The sequence below is a fragment of the Sphaeramia orbicularis genome, chromosome 15, assembly GCF_902148855.1.
Source record: "Sphaeramia orbicularis chromosome 15, fSphaOr1.1, whole genome shotgun sequence".
In the NCBI taxonomy this organism is placed as follows: domain Eukaryota; kingdom Metazoa; phylum Chordata; class Actinopteri; order Kurtiformes; family Apogonidae; genus Sphaeramia; species Sphaeramia orbicularis.
In genome coordinates this window covers 52,617,801-52,641,490 of record NC_043971.1, presented here as the reverse complement: position 1 = coordinate 52,641,490, position 23,690 = coordinate 52,617,801, and the positions used below count along the sequence as shown (strand labels likewise).

The window sequence follows — 23,690 nt, the reverse complement described above, 5'->3', positions numbered from 1 at the left end:
ACCAATTATGACCCAGGTCATAACATAATACAAACCCAGTGACGTGTGGTCAGGAGAGGCAGAGCAAAACAAATTATAATTAAATAATGCAAATGTTGATTTTTGTCCACTGATCTGTAGTATAAACTTATTTTCTGTTTGATTCCAATAATTTGATTATTTTTCAACAGAGGGTCTGCACGTGACGTCACCACTAGCAGAAGTCACTGTGGTTCCGCCCACTGAGTGTCAGAAAGAGGCAGATGAGTGACAGCGTTGGCTTCAGTACTGTCTAAGCTGAAGAACAATATTGAATTAAAAATGGGGCAGAGCTGTTGTGAGACTGATTGTATTTTCAGGTTCTTAAAGCAGTGGGAGCTATCGTTTACAGACACCCAAAGACAAAGAAAAGAGAAGGAGATGGATCCACAAACCCAGGAAACCAAACCTAGATCTGTGGGTCCTGTTTGGGGTCAGCTAACATTCATTGATGCTGTATTTTTGGGTCCAATCAGACCTGAAATGACCTATTGTTTTGGCTAACGGTCCTTCTTAGTGCAGCTCTTGGTTTCATGATCAGATCTTTCCTGGTTTTTGTCTCATTTTGTGATTGTGAACCTTGTGCTCCTACATGATTAGTAAACGAACTGAAACTGAGGCCAACCTAGTTTTACAAATACGGAGGAACTGGAGAATAAAGCTACGACGGAGTATTAGGACCACAGAAGAACAGAAAAACACTGGGCACTACCAGAAGAAAGTCATGAAATATCGATATAAAACCTGTAATTTTATGAGAATAAAGTCAAATACAAAAAGAATCACAATGTTATGAGAATAAAGTCGTAGTTATAAAAAAACTCATAATTTAACAAAAATGTCATTCATTTATGAGATTAAAGTCGTCATATTCCAACAATAAAGCCATAATATTATCAGAATAATGTGTTAATTTAAACCAGGTGGTGTAAATCTGCTAATTTCCCAGAATGCAGTGGTGCCCTGCTGGTCCACAGCAGTAGTATCTGTGTTGGATAAAGGACTGGATCTGAACTAGACTCAGTAAATCTGCTCAGTCCCAGTAGATCCTGCATAGATTCACTGGGGTCAGTCCACGGTCTACTGGAAATGACCTTTGGATCAGCTGGTTCTGGTCCTAGTTTTAGACCCTTTGGATCAGCTGGTTCTGGGCCCTAGTTTTAGACCCTTTGGATCAGCTGGTTCTGGGCCCTAGTTTTAGACCCTTTGGATCAGCTGGTTCTGGGTCCTAGTTTTGGAGCCTTTGGATCAGCTGGTTCTGGGCCCTAGTTTTGGAGCCTTTGGATCAGCTGGTTCTGGTCCTAGTTTTGGACCCTTTGGATCAGCTGGTTCTGGGCCCTAGTTTTGGAGCCTTTGGATCAGCTGGTTCTGGTCCTAGTTTTGGACCCTGGTTGTCAGTCCTGATGAAACCATGTATATTAGTTTCAGGTCCAAATAGCGCTGACCCCCTCCCCCCTGGATCAGGTCTGGATCCTCCATGTGGGTCCACATGTCAGTGTTCATGGACCACTTGTTCTTTGGTAGCTCGTACAGATCCATGTCCAGTCCAACTGTCCTTCATTTCATTTCAGATTTCCCATGTTCCTTTGCTCTGGCTGTGTTTACTGCTATACTCCGTCATGTTGAGCAGGTTGGTTTAAGACACTCAGTCTGACTGAGAGGGGCGTGGCCTGGGGGGGGGGGGGGGGTGATGTATGTGCAGACCCTCTATTCAAAATTGGGGAATTTCCACATTTCCCGTTCAAATACAGGGAAGAGACACCCGGTGGTGCAGCAGTGAGCTGAGCCTCACCTTGGATGTGTAATCCTTTACAAACTGCATCCCATACAATTAGAGCAGGGGTGTCAAACATGTGGCCCGGGGCCCAAATGTGTCCCACCAAAGGTTCCAATCTGGCCTGTGGGATGAATTTGCAAAGTGCAAAAATTCCACAGTCCAGGCTGTGGAACTCATTTTAATTCAGGTTCCACATCCAGACCAATCTGATCTACAGTCAAATAATAACAGCAGAAGAACCCACAAAAAAGAATGACTGCAGATTTTCTTTTTTGGTTTGATGTGAAAAAAATAATATTATATTATGCCTATAAATAATGACAACTTCAGATTTTTCTGTGTTTTAGTGCAAAAAATAACATTAAATTATGAAAATATTTACATTTACAAACTATCCTGTAACAATAAAATGTGAATAACCTGAACAAATATGAACAACCTGAAATGTCTGTATTAAATTCAGTCCAGTTTGAACTCTTTTCTTCCTGTTCCTCAGTGTTTAGTGTCTTTGTAGATCTGATCCAGAACGCACATGGACTAATGAGAAGTGGAGGCAGAAGATTGTTAAAATTGCACTGATTTTTCTTAAGAAATTTCAGGGGGGTTTTCAGGTTATTCACATCTTTTTTGTTTGGATAGTTTACAAAAGTAAGCATTTTCATAATTTAATGTTTTTTTTGTTTGTTTTTTTTGCACTAAAACAACAACAAATACTTGGAGTTGTCATTATTTATAGGTTATTCTGTTATTATTTTACTGGTCCGGCCCACTGCAGATCAAATTGGACTGATTGTGGCCCTTGAACTAAAATGAGTTTGACACCCCTGCACTATAGAAATCCAGTCCATTATTATTATATGAAACATAACCTGTTAACTGCTGCCAATCAAATGGTGAATCAGATCCTCTTTTGGGTTCATATATTTGTAGATCTGACTCTGAAAGGGTCTCACCAGCCATGAACTTCACCCCATGTCACTGTACAATCCTGTATTGGTTTGTGTAAATTACGTACTGTAAATGTATTGTCCTTTCCAAAATAAATATTCAATAAAACCACAAAAGTCAACATGTCATTATTCAATAAGACAATGAGGTGAAAGGGCAAAAATCAGTGAAGGCATTTTTCATCTCCTTGCTGCGTAGAGAATTCCTGTGTATAAAGTGCACAGTTTGAGACTCTGATATATTGGACATTTTACTTGACATTTTGGATGAAACACATCCAACAGGTGAATGGTCTTCAAACTGGCAGCTACTGGTGTGATTTGGTTTTTATTCTGGTTGAGAAACTGTAGCATTAAAACCAGAATGTGTGAAACAGTGGCAGTGTTTGGTTTTTTTGTGGGTAAACTACATCCATGTACATCATCTTGAAGAAGATTAAATTCTTTCTCCAGACTGATCCTGAATGTGTTGTTGTTCCTCATGCTATTAGAACTACACAAATAAGACTCTTGGGCATTTGAGATCTTTGCATCTCTACCGCAAAATAATAAATGCATTAAAAAAAAGTTTATTTTTTGAATTTCCACCAAAGTTTTGTTGTGATTGTTGTGTGGTGCACTTTAGAAAATATTTCGGATTTAGTTTTCTAACTTTTTTTTTTTTTTTCACAAAATATTCCAAGTTTTTTCTCAATAAAAATATTATTTTATTCTTAGAAAATAACTTAATTCTTATTAAACTTCATTTTTCTCTAAATATTCTAACTTCATGATCTTTAATGATGGAAGACTTTGGAAGTTACTTACAATGCAATAGAGAATTAATTAAGAAAACAAAGTGGAGAAGTTAAAGAAGCTGACATAATTTACGTTGAAATGGTCTTTATTAAACTGTTTCATCTCCTCACTATACTTCTGCTTTGAGCTTCTTCAGCTAAATGGACTTGTACTTCAGCAGCAGTTCAGTGATGTTAAAAGCTTCAGCTATAAGCAGTCACATGCAATCTGTCCACAGATGGATGTTCATCCAGTTTTTGCACTGATTTAGTAGATATTCAGGGATGTTCGTGTGTCACTACACATCACCACAGTCCACTGGTCGGTTGCAGAACACAATGCAGTTAGCAGGTTTTTCCTTTGCATTTTGAGGATTAATTTTGAAGTGAAATCAATTGTATAATTTTAATTCTAACATTTCCCAAACTTTTCTATTTTAAATTATTCTTTTTTTTACACTGTGACAAAATACTAAGACAGTGATGGTAGCTGATTCTCCTGCACAAAAACAGTCTTTGATGAATAAATTGTATGATCTGTTCATGACATGGTTTTGTACAAATTTCTAAGTGTACAAGAATCGGAGTGATTCCAAAGAGATAATTCAACGTAGGCTTTAATCCTGGAGACATGGAGGAGATGAAGAAAAGGAAAAGCTCCATTCTAGCAAAATTACTCCATTGAATTGTCTCCGTAATTCATCTGACACTGTACTGTGGCCACTTTATTGTTTCATTTATTCTCGCCAAGCCCTGCAGTTTATAGTCATAATGTATGTTCGTAGTTATATTGTATGTTTATAGGTATATTCTATTTTGTATTTTGTATTTTCTACTATGTTCCTTGTTGCACCGTGGGCCTGAGAGATTTTGTAGTTTTCTGTGATTGCTGTACACATGGCAAAAACTGAACCTTTAAATCACAGCCTTTTCCATTTATGTAATTCTAGTTAGTTGTGCAGCTCCATGTATGTGTGTGTGTGTGTGTGTGTGTGTGTGTGTGTAGCTAGCTAGCTAGCAAGCTAGCTATATACAGTGTGTGTGTGTGTGTGTGTGTGTGTGTGTGTCTGTGTGTGTGTGTGTGTGTGTGTGTGTGTGTAGCTAGCTAGCTAGCAAGCTAGCTATATACAGTGTGTGTGTGTGTGTGTGTGTGTGTGTGTCTGTGTGTGTCTGTGTGTGTGTGTGTGCGCACGCACATGTGTATGTTTGTATATACAAATGCACATTTTAAAACACTCTATTAAAACACAATTAGAACAGCAATTTGTACCATATGTACCAGACAACTGTGCCAAAAAAAGGTTGAATATTACAAAAAAGTAGGGGAAAAAAAAAGTCCAACAGAAGTATGAGCTTAATGAGCTGGACATTTTGATGTTTGGATGAGTTTAATAGCATGTGTGTTGTTATTTAGACGGCATAAAACTTATAATATAAACTTAACTCATACCCAGGATCTCGTCACTCTTTATAGATGAAATTAATTTTATGGGAGAAAAATGTACAAACAAATTCATGCATGGTGCCCTCACATGCAATCTTTTCCCCTTCCCATAAAAACAGAAAAATGTATTAAAAGATTGTCCTAAAAAAATTATAATCAGGATTAGAACCAAATACCTGACTGTACACCAGGGGTGTCCAAACCTGGTCCTCATGAGCCACTATCCTGCATGTTTTAGATGTATCCCTCTTCCCAACACGACTGATTCAAATGATAAGCCTATCATCAAGCTCTGCAGAAGCCTGATAACAACTATCAGGTGTGCTGGAAGAGGGAAACATCTAAAACATGCAGGATAGTGGCTCTCGAGGACCAGGGTTGGACACCCCTGCTCTACACATACCCCCAAAAGCGAAAGAAACTCATTTTAAAACACAAAATAATATTTATCCTTGTAATGACTTTATGAGACAAAGATTTAATATTGAAAAAAATAACTGTGTTTTTTGTGAATTTGAAATTGAATTTTTAGAACATTTATTTTTTGACTGTCCATACACCAGGACATTTTGGACAGCATTTCAAGACTGGACATCTGAGAAGGACACTCAGTTGCCCAAACTGGAATATAAAGACATTAAATTTGGAGTTAAAATGAAAAACAAAAAACAAGAAATTGTGTATAACACTTTAATTATTATTGCTAAACAATTCATACGCAGATGTAGATTTATGAAAACCCACCCAAATTCACATAAATGAAATAACAAACTTCAAAAAAACACTGAAACATGTAAAAACCAAACAAGCCTTGATTGTTTGTGAAAATTTGAATGTACTGATTCCTGATTAGACCTCTGACTTTATTTTGTTATTTATTTTATTTTAATTAATTTAATTTAATTTACATATATATATATATATATATATATATATATATATATATATATATATATATATATATATATATATTCATTCATTTTCTGAACCCGCTTTATCCTCACTAGGGTCACGGGGGTCGCTTGGAGCCTATCCCAGCTACATAGGGGCGAAGGCAGGGTACACCCTGGACAAGTCGCCAGTTCATCGCAGGGCTGAACATATAGAGACAAACAATCACTCTCACATTCACACCTATGGGCAATTTAGATTAACCAATTAACCTATTAGTGCATGTCTTTGGATGGTGGGAGGAAGCCGGAGTACCCGGAGAGAACCCACGCAGACACGGGGAGAACATGCAAACTCCACACAGAAAGGTCCCACCCCCGGTCAACTGGTGTTGGAATCGAACCCGGGACCTTCTTGCTGTGAGGCACGAGTGCTAACCACTGCACCACCGTGTCGCCCCTATATATATATATATGTATATATAATGTTCTTTACAAATACTGTTCAGATAAGTTTGATGTTGTTGCTCAGTCTGAAAAAAAAAAGTCTCTTTTTATGGAATTCGTTTGAATGTATGACCAGATTTTGATTAATAAAGTTGGGGGGGGGAAACTTAACTTATAATAATAATAATGAAGAAGAAGAAGAAGAAGAAGAAGAAGAAGAAGAAGAAGAAGAAGAAGTGTGCGAACGAAAAACACTGAAAACTACGAATAAAAACCACAATCCAAATACCGGAAGTGTCACTTCCTGACTTCCTGTTTGTGTTTTATTTTGAAGGGACTGAGCGGAAGTGCGGTGGGTGCGCCGTGCGTGCAGCTTGTCGCTGGTCCTCCGTGGCTCTTCTGAATGAATGACATCACGCGCGCCGCTCTGAGCCTGTACCTGCGACATGACACCTGCCCACGGTAACGGTAAGAGCTCACTGACCGTCCGCCGTTAACCCGTCCTCTTAGATCGGTGCGCGTGAGCCGTGTGTGTCGGTGGTGTGAGGCGCTCGGTTCCGTTGTGTTCCGTCGGCGGCTCCGGTGTTCAGGTGCGGAGGCTAACGGCGGAGCGGGCTAACGGAGGAGCCCTGCACCGACCTGTTACTCGGTTATTTAACGACCAAATCAAACGGACGGTACCGAAACTGAGATACGAACCGAACCGTGTTGGTTGTGTGTGTATGAGCCGAACCGGTCCTGTTTACGGCTGAGAGTCACGTGACCTGAGGCAGAACAGGACTGGGCTAGCTGGACATGAGCCTGGAACACATGAAGGAGGCTGACAGGACCAGGTCCATCTGAGCCGGACCCACCGGACCCACCGGACCCACCGGACAGTCCACCCCACATGAATCCAGCTGGACTGTGTCATTGACTTGACTGTGTTCAGGTGTTTTTCCACATCAGCTGTTCAGGTGGGTTTGTGTTCTGACCAACAACTAACCCAACCCACATGAACTGAAGGTCTGGTCTGCCCTGGCACAGCCACAAACCCACAGGTCAGATTAAAGGTCTGCTTTTTTCACCTCACAACCACTTTCATTATTTCATTTATTTATTTATTTCATTTATTTATTCATTCCTTTTTTAATTTTGTTTTTATTGGAAAATGAGCAAGATATCTCAGCATTAACATTCATACATGTGGTATCTATTAGAGTCCTTTTTGTATTTCTTATTTTATACATACAACAGCGTCAAACAGAAAAAAACAAAACTAGCATATGAACTGAGTGCTTACAGTTTTGGTATTTCTCACTTAAAAAAAAGACAATCACGGGTTTTAATACCTCTGGGTTCTTTAAAAATTGCACATTTATGCGAAAGTAAAACATTCGCAAAGAATAAAGACAGGGAGATTATAAAGAACAAAATTTTTAGAGGAGTGATACAAATTCTGGACAGCTAGAGGATACAAACTTAATCCATTTGTTCCAAATATGGTCAGATTTATCCCTCTGGATTCTGACAGAGTAAGTCAGTTTTTCCATTTTGAAAATTTGCAAGACGGTCTCATACCAGTCTTATTTATTCATTCCAACCTAATTGATTGGAAAGAAGCAGGATGAAGAAAACTTATAATACCTGCCCCTTCCTTCAAACATCTGCTTCCATCAGATACGTTGCCGTTACAGCTGTTACAGTAAACAGTTTACATGAGTCGATGCAAATAAAACAAATCCAAAATCCATAACTTAAATTATTTCATTTCATGTTTTTATAAAGCTTCTCTATTCTTTCCTTATACAACCTCTTAAACTGAAAAATACTTGCACAGCTCTTCTCTTCCACTGCCAAAGAATTCCACATTCTGACACCCGCAACACAAATATGTACAATATATCACGATATATCATGATACTGTTAAAAAGGTTTGTTTCTTTTTTTAAAAAGAGATTATTTCCTGGAAGAATTGAATTACACCCAAAATATGTACAAATACTAAACACATTTTTATTTGATCAGAACAGGATCTAATGCTATATCATAAAATGTTTCTAATTTTCCTAGTGTCCAAAGGAGCTCCCATCTGCCTCTCAGACAGTAAAAAGTGCTTTTAGGATGCTTCAAATAAACATTAAACAGTGTTAAATAATAATAAATAACATACAAACAATAAAGAAAACTAAAAAACAAAATGGAACCTCCATTATATCTGCGTTTGAGTAAATACCTAAAGATATCGATACAGTACTTTTTAATATCGATACAGTATTGTGAAATGAAATGTCGTGATATATTGCAGATCCAATATTTTCTTACACCCCTAAAGATAACTATTACTGTTTCTAAGTGGGAATATTTTCTGATCTCTAAACGCCTCTTTGACAGTGAACTGAATATCTTTGGGCTGTGGAATAACCACGACATCTGAGGAGGACATTTTGGGCTTTGGAAACACTTTTTCACACATTTCTGAAGGTGAAAGACCAATGTATAGATGAATAAATGAACAATGAAATCAGCTTTAGCCAGAGCCAGTTGGGCCTGTGTATGTGCGCAGCTGTCCTGACCTGTGCATTCGTTTTCTTCATCGACTAAGTAAGTAAGTAAAGTAAAGCTTTATCTATATAGCACTTTTTAAAACATGTTACAAAGTGCTTCACATAAAGGAGAGATAGATCAAATCAAATCAAATTTTAAGCCAATTTACAGAAACCAACAGAATCCTCCAGGAGCAAACACTGATGACTGGTGACAGTGGAAGGAAAAACTTCCCTTTAACAGCAGAGACCTGGAGCAGACCCAGACTCCTGAAGGATGGACGTCTGCCTGGACCGGTTGGGGTTAAAGTGAGAAAGTAAAGGAGGAGAAAAGAGAGAGCGATAGAGATAGAGAGAGACTGGGGGAGAGGGGGGAGGTAGGGGGAGACACATGCACAGATAACTGAACTAGAACATGTGTAGAACAGTATAATAAAGACTATCGTAACTATATGGATAAGTGAGTGATGACGATGAAGGTAGAGAGAGGCAGGACCACAGCAGCAGGTCCAGAGATGATCTTAGGAAAACCTGTGAAGATCCAGGGATAAACCTGTGATGATCCAGGGAAAACCTGTGATGATCCAGGGAAAAACCTGTGAGGTGATAAAGCACAGAGACTCCAGGGAAGAAGTCAAGTCAGTAACATGTATTCACTGGGGCATAAACAGAAGAGAGTTAATGAAATGCTTGTTTATAAAAGTGAGTTTTTAAGAGTCGCTTGAAGGTGTCTGTAGAATCTGATGATCTGATGTGATGGGGAAGACTGTTCCAGAGGGTTGGGGCCAGAATTGCAAAAGCACAGTCACCTTTTGTTGAGAAGTTGGAGCGGGGGATGGATAGGAGGTTAAGGTTTGATGAACGGAGTGGTTGTGACGGTGAGTAGGGAACTAGCAGGTCAGAAATGGAACTGGGGGCAAGATTGTGCAGGGCTTTCAAAGTAATTAGGAGTATTTTGAAGTGGATGCGGAATTTTATTGGAAGCCAATGTAGGGATGCGAGTACTGGAGTGATGTGGGAGCGACGACTGGTGCGTGTTCACAACCTGGAGGCTGAATTTTGAACTAACTGTAGATGATTAAGGGAGGACTGGCTGAGGCAGGTGAAGAGTGAGTTGTAGTAGTCTAGACGGGAGAAAATGAAGGTGTGGATGAGGAGCTGGAGGTCAGAAGGGGACAGCATGGGTCTGATTTTGGCAATATTTCTGAGTTGGAGGAAACAGGACTGGACGAGCTTAGTGACCTGGGGCCTCATGTATAAAGCGTGCGTACGCACAAAAACCTGGCGTACACCCTTTTCCACGCTCACGTTCAGATGTATAAAGAGTGAAATGACCGTGGAAATGTGCGGTCCTTCACGCCAAGTCCACAGCTGGCGTACGCACGTTTCTAGTGCTTTGGAACCATTGGAGACACTTAGAGGTGACACTGAGAAACTGTTAATAATGTGAAAAAGGTCATTCCTCTGATTAGTGTGCACATCGGAGATACACAGAAGAACAATGAACACACCGGCATGAGACCCTACTGTCAGAGCAGCACATCAACCAACAGAACCAGAACCAATTAGACCCTGTATCCATCAATGCCAATCCTGCCCGGATGGACATTCAGCAACAGCAAAGAGACAAGGACATAAAATTCATAGGTTGATAAATATAGTGTTCATGTCTGTGAGAACATTTATTAGTCGGTCCAGTCGCTCATTGACTCCGCCGATTGTCCTCACGATGTCCTAATGTGACTCGGGTCAGTACAGACCCATGCCGGTCTGATGGGCATCAGCAGTGGGCTGTTGGACCGGAGGACCAGCTAACACTGGGGAGTCAACAGAAGCCTCTGTGACAGGAGGATGATACTGGGTCTGACTGTCTGCTGTCTCATTGTTGGAAAATAATAATTTGAGTGATTAAACATGAGTCAAAGTCTTTGATTTCCTCTTTGATTTCCTGACATGATCACACATGAACCTGTATCTAGTTTGTCTGTGATCAGACTGTGTATGACCCGTAGAATGAACTAATGTGTGACTGACACTAATACTAAATCTATATTTATCTTGGGGGTGATCCGCATCAGCCCTGTAAGAAAAGTGTCACAATATCGGCGACTCTTTCCTCAAACAGTCTCAGTTCGTCTCTTTTCTTCTTCCGCCTGTTTCGGCCTCCGCTTCGCGTCCACCTTGACGTCATCGTCTGATCCTGCAGACAGGGGAATCCCAGAGGGAATCCCACCTGCAGACCCCGTTTATACTGATTTGCATATTTAAATGTGGGCGTGGAGAGGGAGGAGTCAGGTACTCCAACATATGCGCTCAATTCCACGCTGATTGAGATGTATAAAGGAAATGTACTTGGATTCGGGCGTACGCACAGTTTTATACATCTGGATTTTTTTGTGCGTTCGGACTTTTCTGGATTTGGGCGTACACCAGGTTTCAGTATGAAATCCACGCAAGTCTTTGTACATGAGGCCCCAGGTGTTTGAAAGGCAGATGTTGGTCAAAGATGATACCAAGGTTTTTAACAGTGGGTGTGATGTTGGAGTGGAAGGAACCAATAGCCTGTTCACCTGAAGTGGAGAAGGTGTCTGGTCTGATTATGAGAATAGTGTGTGTAATCAGATTACAGTGGACATGAGTGGACCTGTGGTGCCACCCACAAGCCGGTCACACCGGCAGGGCTCTGGGCTGATTCCGGTTCTGCTTCCTGAACCTAATTTTGAACCAGAAAAAACTGGTTTGGAACCTTATAAATTGGTTCTCAGTTGGAACCGGAAACAGTGGGTTCTTCCTTATGAACTGTGACATCATCAGTGGGCGTGTCATATTGTAGGTTGCGAAGTTCAGAGTAAAGTAGACGAAGACAAAGGAGGAAGGCGGAGTTAACGTCCTCCCACTGTGGTTCCACTTTTACCACTGGTGTGAACATGGGCTGATGCACCAGAGAGAACCAAGGTTCTAAGACTGCAGAACAGAACCAGAACCAGGCCTGTCTGAAGCACCACTAGGGATGCATCATCTATCAGCTGAATGTGGGTATTTACTGTTATTATATATGGGATGTTTCTTCGCCCATGGCAGAGGCACATACTTATCTGTTGTGTTTTATTAAAGGTTTTGTGTTTGAATCTGTGTTCATTCATCATGTGATGAAGGGCTGAAAGGCTTTAAAACACAGGTGTCAAACATATGGCCCAGGGGCCAAATCCAGCCCGCCAAAGGGTCCGATCCAGCCCACGGGATGAATTTGTGAAATGCAAAAATTACACTGAAGATATTAACAATCAATGGTGTCAAAATCATTTTCATTCAGGTTCCACATACAGACACACAGTCCAATTAGATTTCAAGTGGGTCAGAACCAGTAAATATTGTCATAATAACCTATAAATAATGACAACCCCAAATTTTCTCTTTGTTATTTTGGTGCAGAAAAATAAAATTACATGAAAATGTTTACATTACCAAACTATATTTTTACAAAAAATGTGAATAATCTGAACAAATGTGAACAAACGGAAATGTCTTAAGAAAAGTAAATGCAATTTTACCAGTGTTCTGTTACTAAATCAGGGATTAAAGCAAAAATTTTTCATCTGACTGAAAATTTTCTTCTGGTCAAAATCATTGGCCACTATTAAAAATGATGCAATCCAATACTACTATAGCGTACAAGTTTATATAGTCAAATTTGGCAATACTGTAAAACACACTGAATGGGAGAGTGTACAGGTGTAGAAGATTAGTAACATGGATAGAAAAAATGTCATGTGTGGTATTGGTGGGGGGTCTGGGGGTCCTCCCCCAGAAAATTTTTAAAGCTTCAGGTCAATTTTGGTGCTCTGTGGTTAATTTTAAAGGTATGAAAACCTTTGAAGCAAGTGAAAATAATAACTAGAAGAAAACCTTACTGCAAAAAATGAGTGAGAAACTTTTTATTTAACAATTTAGGAACTCCTAAAACATAACTCCAACTCCAACAGCACATGAACTTTGGGGAAAATGTCTGTGTAAATGTAACCCTAACCAACTAATCTTTTATTTTTTCTGCTTTTTGGCACTGAAACCAAAAGTTTCAAGCTTGGTCATTCCGTTCCATTCCATTCTGTTTTTTTCCAGATGTTTTTTACAGATCCTCTCTGAGGGTATTTCAAATACAGTGGCTTTGCAAATACCAAGAGTGTTAGTCATTCATTCAATTTTATCTTCATACTGTACCACACAGATAGAAATAAGATGCTAAACAGGTCAAAATAAAGCACTTACGCAGTCGGGCGCGTAACCGCGTAAGGCCGCGGCGCGCACAGCTGCACGCACGGGAAGGGCACATACACACAAACACACACACTAGTCATATACCGGCAAGAGGAGATAAGCTATGAACCCAAACATGAAGGTACATGCAGATCAGTTCTGTCTTCTTCCCTTTTCGCTGTGGTTCTTTCAGAATGAAAGCTACTTGTTCGCACTAAACTAAAGTTAGTCTGGAGGCTGAACTTCGGTAAAGCTGAACTTGTCCATGTGTTTCTGAGGCACAGAATGAGCAGCGTTTCCTTCCAAAGAGAAATAGTCATCAGTCTCTCCTCCCGACATAAAAATAAAGAAGTCATCTTATTCTCATCACTGTTAAACCTACCAGCCCCCTGTGCCTGTGTTCAACACCTGCAGATTCAGGACAGCAGACCCAGGACAGGATCGCGGTGCCGACTGGACTCCACGAAACATGTGGGGAAGTTACTTCAATATGACTTTTTTCCCCCCTCAGTTTTTCCATTTGACGGAAATCCATCGTGGTGATGGAGAACTTTAATCCCTGTACTAAATGTTTTATGTGACTGTAATGCACATGTGAAAATGATAAACCGATCAACCAAGGCAGAATATTTTTAAAATTGCACTTTTTTTTTTTTTTTAAGACAATTCAAGTTGTTCATGTTATTCAGATTTTTACGGAAACTTTGTAGATGTAAACCTGATCATGATGTAATTTTACTTTTTTTCATTGTTATTACTTTACTGGTTCAGCCCACTGCAGATCAAATTAGCTGAATGTGGAATTGAACTAAAATGAGTTTGACACCCGTGCTTTAAAATGTCATTTTTATCGTCATCGGCCTGTCTGTCTGTGTGTCTGTCTGTCTGTCTGTCTGTCTGTCACATCTTGTAAACATTCTAACTCCAACATTTTTGCCTGACATACATCATGTGTAGAGCTTGGGACAAGTTCTGAAATGGGTGGCCTGGACCTATTTTGTGACCTACTTTTCCAAGGTCAAATGTCTGAAAATCTCAGAGCTTTTGTATAAATACAGAAGGTTCCTTCTGCATTTGTACAGGAGGGGGCGCTCCACTGTATGCGACCCTGCAGTCTACCCAGTGGTTTGGTGTGGGTTTTAAATGGTTTTAACCCATCTTTGTCAATTTTAACTTGTGTCTTAATGTGGTGGTGAGTGAGTGGATCATTAGTGATTCAGTAATATGTTTTGTTGGAATACTTTTGGAGTTTTTCCCCCCTCAGCCCATCGAAGGGGGTATTATAAATATTTAGGGATGCACCGATACCACTTTTTTCCAGACCGAGTACGAGTACTTACATTTGAGTACTTGCCGATACCGAGTACTGATACAAGTCCTTAATAATCCCATTCCAGTTGTTAGTTCCTTTTGTAAATGTGCTTTATTGTCGTTGTCATTAGTCTGACTGGAACAAAGTGCTGCTACTGACATTTAATGTGTTGGAATGAGCGTTTGGCAATTAATCCACCAGGGGGCGCCGCTCTGAAATAACCATACTGGACAAATACCATGAAGAAGAGGAAAGTTTAATGAGAAGAAGAAGAAAGTCAGTAATAACAAACATGGAGACGACAGAGGAAACACTAATGTGATACTAATATTACAGCATTTTCTCTGGTAAGGTTTAAAAGCGAAGCTTCAGCAGGAAGAGAAAAGAGAAATGAGTGATAAGTTTGGTTTTCACTTCTGCTGGCGGCGGTCCGCACTGCTCCGTACCTCCATAGTATTATCAGTAGGATGTAAACCGGTCCAGCCCTGGGTAGTTGTCCTAAATGTGTCAGTAGTTTTTCTCTAACTCCCACAGTGGCTCTTTGAACAGATCCTCTACCTCCACGGTTCTGCTGGTATTCTCTGTCTGGGTACTCATCCTCCATCACCTGGAAAACAGATGGAATGTACGCAGAGGATGGACAGAACGCTGCGTCTGTATCTGTCTGTGTCTGAACAGTACTGTCAGTCAGCCTTACTTTTAACATCGTCATTTATTTGGTTCAGTCTCCACACTCTTCACACTCACACACATTATTCCTCCTCCTCGTACCTGCTGCACTGAACTGGGAATGTCACACGGGCAGAAGTGGTATCAATGCATTTGTATCGGATTACTTTTACGAGTACAAATACAAGTACACACACTGAGTATCGGAGCGATGCCTGATACTGGTATGGGATCAGTGCATCCCTATAAATACTGGTATCAGCCAAGTTTTTTTCTTTCCATCGGTGCCTCCTGTGAAGCCTGTAGTTTGTGATTTGCTTGTTAACATGTTGGTTTTTTGGAACCAGAGGTGACCATATTTGGACAAAAGGGATGGGACTACAGAAGCCCTGGGGGTCAGAGGTCAGCTAATGCTGGTCCTTAGTAGAACTGAAATGATTAATTGACTCGAATCAATTTTTAAAAAATTATTCAATTGCAGTTTTCCTCAACTGAAGCTTTGTTTATTTAATTTCGCTGCTAAACGTTGGTTCCGCTGTTGTGTTTCACACAGACGCCTATTTTAATGCACATGACGCCAGGATCAACACGAAGTTGTGAGTTAGTTCCATGTTCAGTTGTTCGTCAGTTGGATCCAAATGTGTTGAAGACTGCAGTGTACATACTGTTTGTAGATGTCATTGGATTTGTTTGTTTATAGATATTTTCATAAATACTTTTATGCTGTTGTTATTGTTGTTATTTTTATTTAGATATTTTTTAATATCTCCTTCTATTTCTATACTTTTTGTGGTTGTTGTTTCAGCTGGTTTTGAAATAAAGGACGAGTTATTTGTCATTTTCAGACACGTCTGTTTCACATTTGTACAATTTTTTTTAGTCCAACGCAGCAGGTGAGTGAGCTGTCACCAAAGTGTCGTATTTACTTCAGCTCTAATTAACAGTGGATTAACTGTTTGACCTGTTTGACCTGTAGGCCTGTGTATTGGCAAGAATCTGGCAATACGATCCAAATTACAATACTAGGCTAACGATACAATATGTCACGATATATCATGATACTGTTAAGACAATTTTTTGTTTGTTTCTTTTTTTTTTTTTAAAGATTATTTCCTTGAAGAATTGAATTACACCAGAAGTCTGCACAAATACTAAACACATTTTTATTTGATCAGAACAGGATCTAATGCTATATCACCAAATGTTCCTGTGTTCAAACTGAAATGATGTTTTACAGACATTACAGTTTCAGATCCTGTTCAAATGTTCATATTCTATTAGTTCAGAACTAATATCAAAACATTATTTTTGTGCAATCCCAACAACGTAACTAACAATATTTAATAAAAGTGTTAAATAATAATAATAAATAAAATATAAACAAAAAAGAAAAACAAAAAAAACAAAAATGAGCCTCCACAATATCTGCATTTGAATAAATACCTAAAAATATCGATACAGTATTTTTTAATATCGATACAGTATTATGAAATGAAATATCGTGATATATTGCAGAACCGATATTTTCTTACAGCCCTATTGACCTGTTAGCAGCTCATGTGTTGTTGTGGATTTCAGGTGTGGAGTGATGCAGCAGAAGTTGTGTTCCAGGGGTTCTGGTTCTTTCCTCTTGGAAAGGAATGGCCAGGCCTGTGGCGCCATCAGCGACCCCGTCACCTCCTGCGACCTCCCCTTCCGCTGCCCCCGCTGCGGTGAACAGGAGCGTTTCCGCAACTTGGGGGCGCTGCGCACTCACCTGGAGTACCGCCACTCCTATACCTCCCCCGATGTAATCACAGGCAGCTTCAGCATCACTGGAAAATTCCCCGACCCGTTAACGGCGGCCATCCCCTGGTATGACATGAGCCTCCCCACCCGCAGGGGGCAGCAGAGCACAGGACGCCCCCCCCATACCCGCTCCCTCAGCGACAGCAGAGACAGCGCATACCCCCTGTCCTACAGCTCGGTGAGGAGGCGAACTCAGAGCGTTGGGGTTGGAACGCAGGCGGAGGAGGAGGAGGAGGATGAAGAAGATGAAGGGTCTGAAGAGGAAGAGGATGAAGAGCAGGAGGTGGAGGAGGGGGAAGAAAGAGAGGGCGATCGAAATGAAGAGGACATTAAAATGTCCACCAAAAAACCAGGATGCCATCATGTCAATCACCATCACCTAATGTCCTCCCCCCCAGCTCCACTTGGCCCCCCACCTGACCCAGACCCGGACTTAGATCTGGTTGGTGCGTTGAACTTTACTTTACCTTATCTTAGTCACTTTTACACTCAAGGGTGAAGGTGTTGAAGTGTTTCAGTGTTGGATAATTCAAGTCTAGGGTTTAGCTGTTTCAGTGTCCAGGTCTGGTGGGTTGTAAAGGTGACACTGAAAATGTTAAAGACACTAAAGAAACTTCAAACTAGAGTTATGTCAACGGTCCATTTCATCGCTGAGATGTAAACGTTTACCATGATTGAATGACAGATTCTGACATTTTCTGTTTATTCTTAATGTTTCTTTAACTGTTGATGGTTTCACTCAATATCTGTTGTTATTTTACTTTATATTACAGATTCTTTATTCTATTTAAATACTATTTTGGTGATGTTTGAATGTTAGCTATGCAGTAATGAGGAGACTACCAGCTAGTGTTCAGAGACCATTCCACCTGACAGATAAAACAGTGGCAGTAACGCATAGTTATTGGATAGATGACAATGTAAGTTTATAATAAACACACAATGATCGTCACCACTGTCAGACTGGTGTAAATAAGTGCAGTTCAATTGGACAGTTGTCTGGTTTTGTGCCATATGTACATTAGTTTTTGTACTGTTATAGGAGTGTTATTCCTCTGTATCTCCACTCTTGAAACACACCTCTATAAAGCAGACATACATCTGAGGTGTGTGACCTGTTAGACAACACCTCACTGCTATCTCCACCTCATCAGCCACCTCACTGCACCTTTAAAATGAAGCTGCAGGCCAACCGCTGTTTGATGGAGAATCATCCTCACTAAGGTGTGAGGTGACCCGGTGGAGGTGTAACAGGTGTGACCCAGTGCAGGTGTGACCCGGTACAGGTGTGACCCGGTGCAGGTGTAACAGGTGTGACCCGGTGCAGGTGTAACAGGTGTGACCCGGTGCAGGTATAACAGGTGTGGCCCAGTACAGGTGTAACAGGTGTGGCCCAGTACAGGTGTGACCCGGTGCAGGTGTGACCCGGTGCAGGTGTAACAGGTGTGGCCCAGTACAGGTGTGACCCGGTGCAGGTATAACAGGTGTGGCCCAGTACAGGTGTGACCCGGTGCAGGTGTGGCCCAGTACAGGTGTGACCCGGTGCAGGTATAACAGGTGTGACCCGGTACAGGTGTGGCCCAGTACAGGTGTGACCCGGTGCAGGTGTAACAGGTGTGACCCGGTGCAGGTGTTGGGTGTCTGAGGTGTTCAGTGTCTTGCCTCCTTTCTTTCCTCCCCAGAGCAGAGCTCCTACTGTGGTTTGGAGACAGCGGCGGCGTCGGCTGCCGTACGGCGGCGTCTGGCCAGCATCCTGCGTGCGGCCGACAGCACCATGCAGCGGCGCCTGGCCAAGGTGAGCACGGAACTGGCCCAGACCGACACCGAGCTCCTGTGTGAGCGCGCTCACTCGCAGCACCTGGCCCAGGAGAGGCAGGAAGTGGCGGACAGGGAGCGGTCGCTGAGCCGGCAGGTGGACGTGGCCGTCATGGTCATCGCCGCTCTGAGGGAACAGCTCAACGCCTCCGAGAACGAGCTGGAACGAAGAGAGAGGTAAACGTTGTGAAAACAGGAGCACTGAGTGTTAGGTCAACATTTCCTCTGTGTACCTTTTGTAAATGAGCTGTGCTGTTCTTATTTCAGTGACTTTCATTGATGCGTCTGGACCTTCCTGCTGTGCAAATACACTGCTGTGATGTGTGGGTTTGGTTTTCAGGGAGGTGATAACCATCCAGAAGTTTCTGGAAGCTGCTGCTCGACAGGAGACGTGTGGAAAGGTTCGAATCCAACACTTCATTGAGAACCTTCTGAGACGGATCGCCCTGGCAGAGAGACTGGTGGAGTATTACCAGGGCAACGGCAGCCCGCCACAGTGCAACCGCTATGAGGTACAGCACAGTTTAGGACGTTAACCCTGACAGAAACAAACCTTCTGGGTCAACCTGACCTTTGACCTCCTTCTGTCTCCTCAGCAGCACCAGCAGCCGACTGATAACGGACCTCGGAGAATCACTAAAAGCCGGTGAGTACGTCCAGGACTCCAGAGTGTCTGAGCTCAGCAGGACCTACGTCATGTGGGTTAGTTGTAGGTCTGTTGGAGTTGGGTTGAAGGGACAGAGTTAAGCCACACCTACTGTGAACTCATGAACACAAAACACTCAAATACAACATATTCTGTCTGAGTGAATCCACTTTACTGTTGTTTGGAGCAGTTTTAAACAGGAACAGGAATCCACTTTGGGGGATTCCCTTCCATGTTGATCTGTGTTTCAGAAATGACATTCATGCTGCAGGAGGACTCTGCCCTGAGCTGAGCTGATGGTTTTGGGTTTTTTAGTGTCATCTACATTCTGAGGCCAGTGGACCAGTGTGTTAAAGTGTAATGCCACTGACAGCCACTAGATGCTGCTCCAACGTTTCCTGGCGTCTGGTGTCATGTACTTCCTTTGAGTGTCCTCTTGGTCTTTTTGGAAGTGACCTCTATGTGGGGCTAGGACTCAGACTTTGGAACTTCTTTTACTGAATAAAACATTTTTTTCTTTTCCTTACAAACAGCTCTATGTTCCCCTCAAGTGATGCTCCCTCTGCCAGACTCCTGTAAATGTGTGAGATGATTCGGAATATCCCATCTCATTTGCCGTGGTAAACTGCAGAAAAGAAGCAGTAGAATGGCTGTTGAAGGATTAAAGACGACTTCTCTGTGGTATAGAGGGTCTGCACGTGACGTCACCGCTAGCAGAAGTCACTGTGGTTCCGCCCACTGAGTGTCAGAAAGAGGCAGATGAGTGACAGCGTTGGCTTCAATCCTGTCTAAACTGAAGAACAATACTGAATCCAAAATGGGGCAGAGCTGTTGTGAGATTGATTATATTTTCAGGTTCTTAAAGCAGTGGGAGCTATCGTTTTACAGACACCCAAAGACAAAGAAAAGAGAAGATGGATCCACAAACCCAGGAAACCAAACCTAGATCTGTGGATCCTGTTTGGTGTCAGCTAACATTCACTGATGCTGTATTTTTGGCTCCAATCAGACCTGAAATGACCTGTTGTTTTGACTAACGGTCCTTCTTAGTGCAGCTCTTGGTTTCATGATCAGATCTTTCCTGGTTTTTGTCTCATTTTGTGATTGTGAACCTTGTGCTCCTACATGATTAGTAAACTAACTGAAACTGAGGCCAACCTAGTTTTACAAATACGGGGAACTGGAGAATAAAGCTACGACGGAGTATTAGGACCACAGAAGAAAAGAAAAACACTGGTCACTACCAGAAGAAAGTCATAAAATATTGATATAAAACCCGTAATTTGATGAGAATAAAGTCGAATACAAAAAGAATCACAATGTTATGAGAATAAAGTCGTAGTTATAAAAAAAAAAAAAAACTCATAATTTAACAAAAATATCTTTCATTTATGAGATTAAAGTCGTCATATTCCGACAATAAAACCATAATATTAAAAGAATAATGTCATAATTTAAAAACAACTGGGAAAAATCTGCTAATTTCCCAGAATGCAGTGGTGCCCTGCTGGTCCACAGCAGTAGTATCTGTGTTGGATAAAGGACTGGATCTGAACTAGACTCAGTAAATCTGCTCAGTTCCAGTAGATCATGCATATATTCACTGGGGTCAGTCCATGGTCTACTGGAAATGACCTTTGGATCAGCTGGTTCTGGGCCCTAGTTTTGGAGCCTTTGGATCAGCTGGTTCTGGGCCCTAGTTTTGGACCCTGGTTGTCAGTCCTGATGAAACCATGTATATTAGTTTCAGGCCCAAATAGCGCTGACCCCCTCCCCCCTGGATCAGGTCTGGATCCTCCATTTGTGTCCACATGTCAGTGTTCATGGACCACTTGTTCTTTGGTAGCTCGTACAGATCCATGTCCAGTCCAACTGTCCTTCATTTCATTTCAGATTTCCCATGGTCCTTTGCTCTGGCTGTGTTTACTGCTATACTCCGTCATGTTGAGCAGGTTGGTTTAAGACACTCAGTCTGACTGAGAGGGGCGTGGCCTGGGGGGGAAATGACGTATGTGCAGACCCTCTATTGTCAGACTTCTGCGTCCCGGTCATGTTTCATTTATCATTTTCAGGTTGGCCTCTGTCCTTCCACTCAGACAGTGGAATTACAGTGTGAGTCCATGTGTGTCAGACTCCAGTCAGTGTCAATGATATAAAACAATAACAGGAGAATAGAAATAAACTGCCTCATTCTGTCTCTTTGTATTTGCAGTGTAATTTTACATCGTATTTCACTTTAATGGAAAAAGGAAGCTGTTGATGTAGCTGTGAAATATGGTCTTAAACACTTAAGCCAAGTTTCCACTATGTGGAACCGGCTCCACTTGACTCGGCTCGGGTACCAGGTCCTATTCCTGGAGACCGTTTCCATTACAGGATACTACCGACTTTACAATACCTGGTCGTCATAGCGATGTGATGCATTACTTCCGCGTCATCTGCTCAGAGAGTCGCTGATAAACTCGCTCGTTGTGTGTTGTCTCATCAAGCTCATGCTGAATTTTTACGTCGGCCTCCAAAGACTGAATCTCCTGACTGAGTGGTGTAGTTTTACAGACTGTCATCATGTGGATTAACCTACCGACAGATTTACTGTCAACTTCTGCATCTGTTTTTTGTAAAACGGCGGGTCACTGAGACAACGCTGACCAATCAGTGGTCTGCAGCGTTTACATGTCACCTTTTAGTACCTGGTCCCCAGTCCTGGAACCTCAGCGGAGGTGATACCAAAAAACTATTACCGGGTACCAGATTCTAGGTCCTTTTTCATAATGGAAACAAGTTGAGTCGAGTCGAGCCGATACCACATAGTGGAAATGCGGCATTAGATTTGAACTACTGTAACAAACACAGTTTTGTTTTAAAATGACATTACCTGTAATAATGTTACTCAGTTTAGTGTTGGATTAGAGCTGTGGAAAGAATATTAAGAAGTTTACATCCTAAGTTTGGTCGTCTTTGGCTGAGAAATGGCTCAAAAGATCATTTATTGTGAAAGATTATTACACTGTCAGTGGATTTTGACGATTAAACATGCAGCGTTATAGTTCTGTGAATAAAAAAAAAAACTTTAATAAGTAATTTTTAAAACAAGAAGAGTTCTAAAGGAAAAGTAGACTGTAAGCATTGGATTATTGGTGTGTTCCACTGATCTGTACCTGTTTGTGTTCATGTCCCATCTCCAGGTCAGCAGGAGGTCAGCTGTCCTCATCTGGTCTCCATGACAACAGAAGCCACTCCTCACAGTTTGGCGGCCGCTCAGCGTTCCCCAAAGTGGGCGGGGACAGAGAACGGGAGTGGGAGCAGCGGGAGCGTCTGGCTCAGTCGTCCAGGCTGTTCTGTCGACCCGAACACAGAGACGACATCTGGAACCAGCAGCGGCGGCGGCGTTCTGCCGGGTACGAGGCGTAGAACCCAGGCGTAGAACTGAGGCGTCGAACTGGACAGAACCAGCCAGGAAGGGGGTGTTGTCGGTAAAAAACACCACTCATTTTATTCCAGTGTGATAGTCTGTGGAAAAGTACTGCAGCGTCACATCAACAAGCGCATTTGTCCCTTTTTTAGAAAAAAATAAAATGAATCAGTTTAACTGAATTGGGTGGAAATGTTCAAAGAGCTTTTACTGACACTAAAATAAAAACACAAAGATGGGCCTGCACCAACAAAGGTTAAGTCAGTGTGTAAAAATTAGATCAAAAATAAGGAAGATGCTGCTCTCAAACTTTAAACTTTGGTTGTATTTTTAATTTAATCTTGTTTCTGTTTTTTTTCAGACAGATTGTGCAAAAACATCCAAGGTTCTCAAACCAAGTGAAGGGGCTGACAGTAAACCAGTGTGGCGCTGAAAAAGAACCATTAAACCCAAACTGTTGTAACTCTGAGTTCTGCCATTCCAGTCTCCAGGTGTGAAAACATCTGAGCCTATTCTTTTTCAGCTCTTCTGTTCACCCCTTCACTCTGAACCCTGAACCATAGATGTTATTTATGAGCATGGGAAGAAGTCACTGTTGAAAACATACATTCACTAATGTCAAAGCTCCGACATGAGCGCTTCACAGTGAAACACCAAGGGTTAAACTGAATATCCAGAGGTCAGTGGGCGTCATAGACGGAGTCTATTAGGGCTGTGTATCGGCAAGAATCTGGCGATACGATACAAATCACAATACGATATATCACGATACATCCATGATACTGTTAAAAAGGCAATTTTTGTTTGTTTCTTTTTTTTTTAAATGATTATTTCCTTAAAGAATTGAATTACATCAAAAATCTGCACAAATACTAAACACATTTTTATTTGACCAGAACAGGATCTGATGTTATGTCACAAAATGTTCCTGTGTTCAAACTGAAATTCTGTTTTACAGACATTACAGTTT

At 41.5% G+C, this 23,690-nt stretch overlaps 1 protein-coding gene across 2 annotated transcripts; it reads left to right on the top strand.

Moving 5' to 3' along the window:
* Window positions 1–6,659: 6,659 nt before the first annotated feature.
* Window positions 6,660–22,869, top strand: LOC115434059 (protein ZNF365-like). 2 transcript variants are annotated; one of them, XM_030155727.1, is made up of 6 exons: window positions 6,660–6,767; window positions 16,638–17,293; window positions 18,530–18,839; window positions 19,003–19,174; window positions 19,259–19,308; window positions 22,494–22,869. In XM_030155727.1, the coding sequence occupies exons 2-6, from the start codon at window positions 16,648–16,650 to the stop codon at window positions 22,717–22,719; spliced, it is 1,404 nt and encodes a 467-aa protein (XP_030011587.1). In that variant the 5' UTR covers window positions 6,660–6,767; window positions 16,638–16,647; the 3' UTR covers window positions 22,720–22,869. The 2 variants fall into 2 exon arrangements, with proteins under 2 accessions (XP_030011587.1, XP_030011586.1); XM_030155726.1 differs by having other exon boundaries at window positions 6,686–6,761.
* The last annotated feature ends 821 nt before the right edge of the window (window positions 22,870–23,690 follow it).